The sequence below is a fragment of the Cryptomeria japonica genome, chromosome 3 (assembly GCF_030272615.1).
Source record: "Cryptomeria japonica chromosome 3, Sugi_1.0, whole genome shotgun sequence".
In the NCBI taxonomy this organism is placed as follows: domain Eukaryota; kingdom Viridiplantae; phylum Streptophyta; class Pinopsida; order Cupressales; family Cupressaceae; genus Cryptomeria; species Cryptomeria japonica.
This window is the reverse complement of record NC_081407.1, coordinates 313,150,575-313,155,900: the sequence shown is the minus strand read 5'-3', so window position 1 is coordinate 313,155,900 and position 5,326 is coordinate 313,150,575. Positions and strand designations below refer to the sequence as shown.

General features: G+C 35.5%; 1 protein-coding gene across 1 annotated transcript; it reads left to right on the top strand.

Moving 5' to 3' along the window:
• Nucleotides 1–4,432: 4,432 nt before the first annotated feature.
• On the top strand, nt 4,433–5,017 carry LOC131047954 (uncharacterized). The gene has a single exon (XM_057981767.2). It carries the CDS (start codon nt 4,434–4,436, stop codon nt 4,893–4,895), a length of 462 nt encoding a protein of 153 aa, XP_057837750.2. The 5' UTR covers nt 4,433; the 3' UTR covers nt 4,896–5,017.
• The last annotated feature ends 309 nt before the right edge of the window (nt 5,018–5,326 follow it).

Here is a 5,326-nt window from a genome sequence, read left to right as displayed (position 1 = left end):
ACAGGGCCATCGGAGACTGAGATACTGACAGTTGAACTTTTAGGAAAACAATCTGAGGTAGAGGTACACAGTGGAACAGAGAAACCGACAATCACGTCTGAGACATCAAAACAATTTGAGAAACCCTTGCAAGTTGAGATGCAAACCCAAAGTGATCCACCAGAGGAAAATACAAGTAAAATGGTTACAACTGATGGAAGCACAGAGGTAATAAAGACAATTGGTCAGACATCCAGCACATCAACAAGTGAATTTAGACCTACCAATGTTATAGAGGTACTTTTGGATTCAATCAAAAAGATAATGGATTGCAATGCATTGGCCTAAAAGGCAATTGATAACACTATACCAATTCTTAAATTGATTGCACCAAATTGTAACATAGATCATATTAAGGATTCTTTAGGTAAATTGGACACATTGTCCAAATTTATTGCTGACAATGTAATAACCATTGATAAAGTGAATGAGGACATAATAAACGAGAGAGTTGAAAAAGACAAGGACAAATTCTTTGAAGACACCATAAAGAAGTGTACAGAACACCTGAATACATTATTACCGACACCGAACTCTACAATTTTGGAGTACAAAGAGCTTTATAGGGAAACATGCAAACCTCACCTTCTAACAAAAGACATAGGTAAGGAGATCAGTAGAACACGGAAAGAAATTGATGACATAGATGATAACATAATTGGTTCATCCAGACATATATCAATTTTAGAGCAGGAAATGGCAGGTTTTGAGGAAAAAATAGAGAAACTTGAGAAAGAAAAGGCAAGGATAAGGTCTAATGCCCGAGAACTTAAAAATAAACTTTGTCCCAAGTTGGACAATCTTATTTCTCAGAGAATAGAAATATCTAAGGCATTGCTTCAAGGAGAACGATCACCGGAAGATCACATGCATTATCTCACCGGCACGATCCAACAGATTGAGGCAACCTTGAATGACATCAAAAGGTTTATGCAGAGTCTAAATCTAGTTTTGGCAGATATTTTTCAGATTGTAACCAACCGGTTACAGACTTTGAGGTGAAATTTTTGCACTCGTTTGACTATTTTTGACAACCTTTGTCATTGATGTCAAAGGGTGAGTAGTGGAGAGAAAAATTGCTTATTCAGAGGAGATCATTTGCTCAGGGGAAGCACATCTTTTTGGAAAGTTTTTGGACTTCAGTTTTTGGAACAGTTTTTGGATTTTTCTCATGAGTGTTGTCATCAATGCCAAAGGGGGAGATTGTTGGCATTCTACACTCTTATGAGAATAGTTGATGTTGTCATTGATGGCAACCAACTAGCAATCATTTGTCAACCCACCGATAGTTATCGGCACCGGCAATAAACTTCTACATACACCGACAGGCACTTCACCGACAGGGGCAACAATGCATACCGACACTCAAGCCGACATGGAATAAACTTTTGTTTATTGTTTTATAATGTAGTTATCTCTTGTAAGAGCCGACATGACATATTGTAAAAGACTCATATATGTATAAGATCTTATTGGTCATTTTGATGTATGAGAGAGAGAGAGAGGATAGATGATGTTTTGTATAAGGTGATATAGTTGACAGTGAAGGTTTTGGTTATAGGCTGAGATTAAACCGGTACTGAACCTAGCATAGTTGATGCTGATTTGAAGCAGTACATTGTATTGGATTTTGATAATCCATTTTGTAAGTTAGTGAGACTTCTATTTTGTAGTTGAACAGTGAGCTCTAGATTGCTAGCCTTCCTGCATGTGCAGCCCCTCATTGTAAGTAATATTATTCATTGGCCAGTGAGTGAATATTGTGGGTCACAAATCCCACCGAGGTTTTTCCCCCACCGGGTTTCCTCGTTAAATATCTTGTGTTATGGTGTGTTCTCTATGCTGTCTCTATTATTCTTATTTGTTGCATTAATTCTTATTTACCGGTACTGTTTTGGGATACAAAGTTCTTAATAAGTTTAAATATTTTGCTAACCGGTTAGACACTAATTGACCCCCCCCTCTCAGTGTCTTTGGGGCTGTCATTGAGTCTAACAATAATAGCTTGTTAAAAAAAGGTTAAGTTGTGTTTCAAGTTGGATGCATACGCTTGAGAATCTTAGCTTGTGAAAAATAATATTTGCTCTCAAGAAAGGTTTGTATGAGGAAAATATAAATTATTATATTTTTTAAAATGGTTATTTTCATCCGATCTGCATACCAGGAAAACTTATGCTCTTCTCCAAATTTATGAAAGATTAAAACCAATAACATTTGATGAAAACCCTCTCAAAATTATTGGTTTGAGAGAAAAAAAAAACAGAAAAAAAAACTCTCGGTGATTTCATTCAAAAGTCTAAAGAAGTTTTTTACAGTTTGGTATTGAAGAATGAATTCATTGGATGAAATTTTGAAATTTTTAATGATGCCAATCATTTTGGTGTGATCTCAATGAAATTTCAGATGGGTTTGGAGTGATTTATGTAGAATTGTGAGGGTGCTATGCTAGCCACATCATATCTATATGTTGGTTGTACTGTATTTTGAATGTATCTATTTAATGTTGTTGCAGAGATCTGATTTACATCATATTTAAACTTAATTTCCAGCTGTTCAAGAGGGAGGATGCTAGCCAAACTGATTATGAAAATTCATCAGCTGTAAATCCATTTTTGATCTGTCGTTACTAATCCTCTAGTACCACCCTTACGAGCCTATATAACAGAAGATGTATTTTTATCATTGAACATAGAGACTGAAAAGCAAAGTGCTTTTGCTGCTACTTAGAACTTTATTTATAAATGAAGATCTTATGTCCAAACATCCTCGTTGTTGGAGGACTTAAACACATCATTTCAAGTGCTTAACAGATCACCCCTGACAACTATTAATTCCCTAAACAGGGGACCAATCAATATTAATTACCACGATATGCAATATTTAAAGAAGTCTCCAATCATTAATTTGAACCTCAGCAACCTCACCTAGGAGCTACATTTGATCTGTAATAACTTTACAGAACTGTTTAAATTTAATAGAACTGTAACACACTTAATTTCTTATTTAATTTGATCATTTATGCAATAATTTGTGTTAATAATATGGCTTTGTAATAAGAGTTAGGGCATTCCTTCGATTCTGTTATAATTTTGTTTTGGTATTGGTTTTTTTGTTATTATGTGATGTATGAGTTTTGAAAGATCCCACGCCCTTATTTAATGGAATGTTAAAAAATAGAGAGTGTCTTGATTAAAATATATAAGAAACCTATTTTGATGAAGTATGGAGTTCAACAACTAGAAATAAAAGCAAAAATCTCAAAAGATAATGGATCATAAACATACAAACAAAAACAAGAAGTTACATAAAAGACATTTCCCTGAATCCAGTTATAGCTTCTCAAATCTCATGTAGACATTTGGAATGAGTATACAACCTCTTTCTTTTTTTGAAACTGTCGGGCTCTTATCTTTTGCAAGAGCCTCCAAGTTCAATCAATTTCTCCCTTCAGATGCTTAAAGAATGACAACTTCATAATGATTTATCTTACCTAGATCACCTTGTTTAGAGAAGATAAAAAAACATCCTATCTATTCTCTACATGCAACATTCTCTATTGATGTTCATTTATTTATGAAAACATAGAACTAAAGTTCCTAGTTTTTTCTCATTCCATCTCAAAGAATTTAACATTAACATCTATTATAGGCGATTCATGTTGAATTCTCTATGTCAGAAGGGATAAAAATCTGTCTTTGCAGCAGTTAATGAATAAAACACTTTGTAACTGGGAGACGCGTCTCCACCCCCCGAGATGCGTCTTAGAGAGTGAAACGCATTTCGGATTCTTTTCACGCATCTAGAGACTTTGTTTTGGACCGGAGACCTCACTTTCACGTCTCCTAGGCGTCTCCTCTAGGAAAATGCAAGTGCCAAGTAAAAAGGTTAAAAACAAAACAAAAACATTATTTTCCATCATGTATCCACTCAGGAAGCATTGAAGCTGCCCTAGAAGAGTGAAACACTTCCAAAAGACTCCAAAAGTTGTCCAACCCTAGGATTGCAAATCATGGCAATCATTTGTTTACATCTGTTTTCAAAATTTTAAACCCTACAATCATAGAATTCGATGAAACCATGTTTTTTTAGGCCTCTGGTTCAAGTTAATCATTAAACAGTTCACATGTCTTGTGAATGCTTCCATATTACATTCATATCATGTCAAAGTTCTATGTCATAATATTTTTTGGAAATTATTAAATCATATTAAAAAAAATTGACATCTCCAAATATCCTACTCCTATTTTTGAAAATCATCCATACTAGTACATTACCAGTCTCCAAATACCCCTCTGCTAATGACCTTGATAAAGTAGCTTTATGATTGCCAATCTACCACGCCTCCTCCAATATATGAAGTATGTTGTCCAGCACATTTCTTGTGCTCTTCTACAATGGGTCAGAGCCTTTCTGCAGGGGCTTTCTTGCGTAGAAAAGACCCTCTAGAAAACTCGACACTAAGCAGACAAGCCTCGGTTCGAACCTGTGCCTCTTATTTGTCTTCACGAGCGAATGATGTGGACAGTAGAAGAATCCTGGATTTGGACAACAGGTTCTTTCTCAACAGTGATTTTGGGAGGGAAGATCCATATGGGTACTCCTCTAGAGTGTACTACAGATCAAATGTGAATGTGGGTGAAGGAGTTCCATTCCAATGGGAAGCACAGCCAGGGAAGCCCAAGACTGATCATGAGCAACATGGTTTTTTAAATGTGCCTCTCAGCCCTCCTCCTTCCTTCTTCAGCTCACCAGGTGAGCAAAAGATGTATAACAAGATTAAGAAGATTAAAAGCAAGTCCAGGAAAATCCATGGCCCTTGTGCAGGTTGTATTCCATTCAGTATTAAGAAGGTTTGATCATGATCTATATAGCTCCTAGGTGAGGTTACTAGCTTCAAATTACTGGTTTGGAGACTTCTTTAAATATTTCTAAAGATAATTTTGGTTGGTCCACTGTTTGGGGAATTATTTGTTGTCAGGGATGATCATTTGAGCACTTGAAGTGCTGTGTTCAAGTCCTCCAACAATGAGTATGATTCCATAAGATTTTTATTTATAAATAAAGTTGTAAGAAGCAGAGAAAATAGCAAAAGGACTTTGCTTTTCAGTCTCTATTTACACTATTTTCAATGATAAAATAAAAATACTGTCTCTTGGATCTTCTGTTATCTTACTGGTTTAGAGACTTCTTTAAACATTTGTAAAAATAAGGTTGGTTGGTCCACTGTTTGGGGAATTATTAGTTGTCAGGGGTGATAGTTTGAGCAATTGAAATGTTGTGTTTAAGT

Excerpts from the sequence above, each read along its gene's own strand:
- LOC131047954 (XM_057981767.2), top strand. The coding sequence starts at position 4,434 with ATGGGTCAGAGCCTTTCTGCAGGGGCTTTCTTGCGTAGAAAAGACCCT.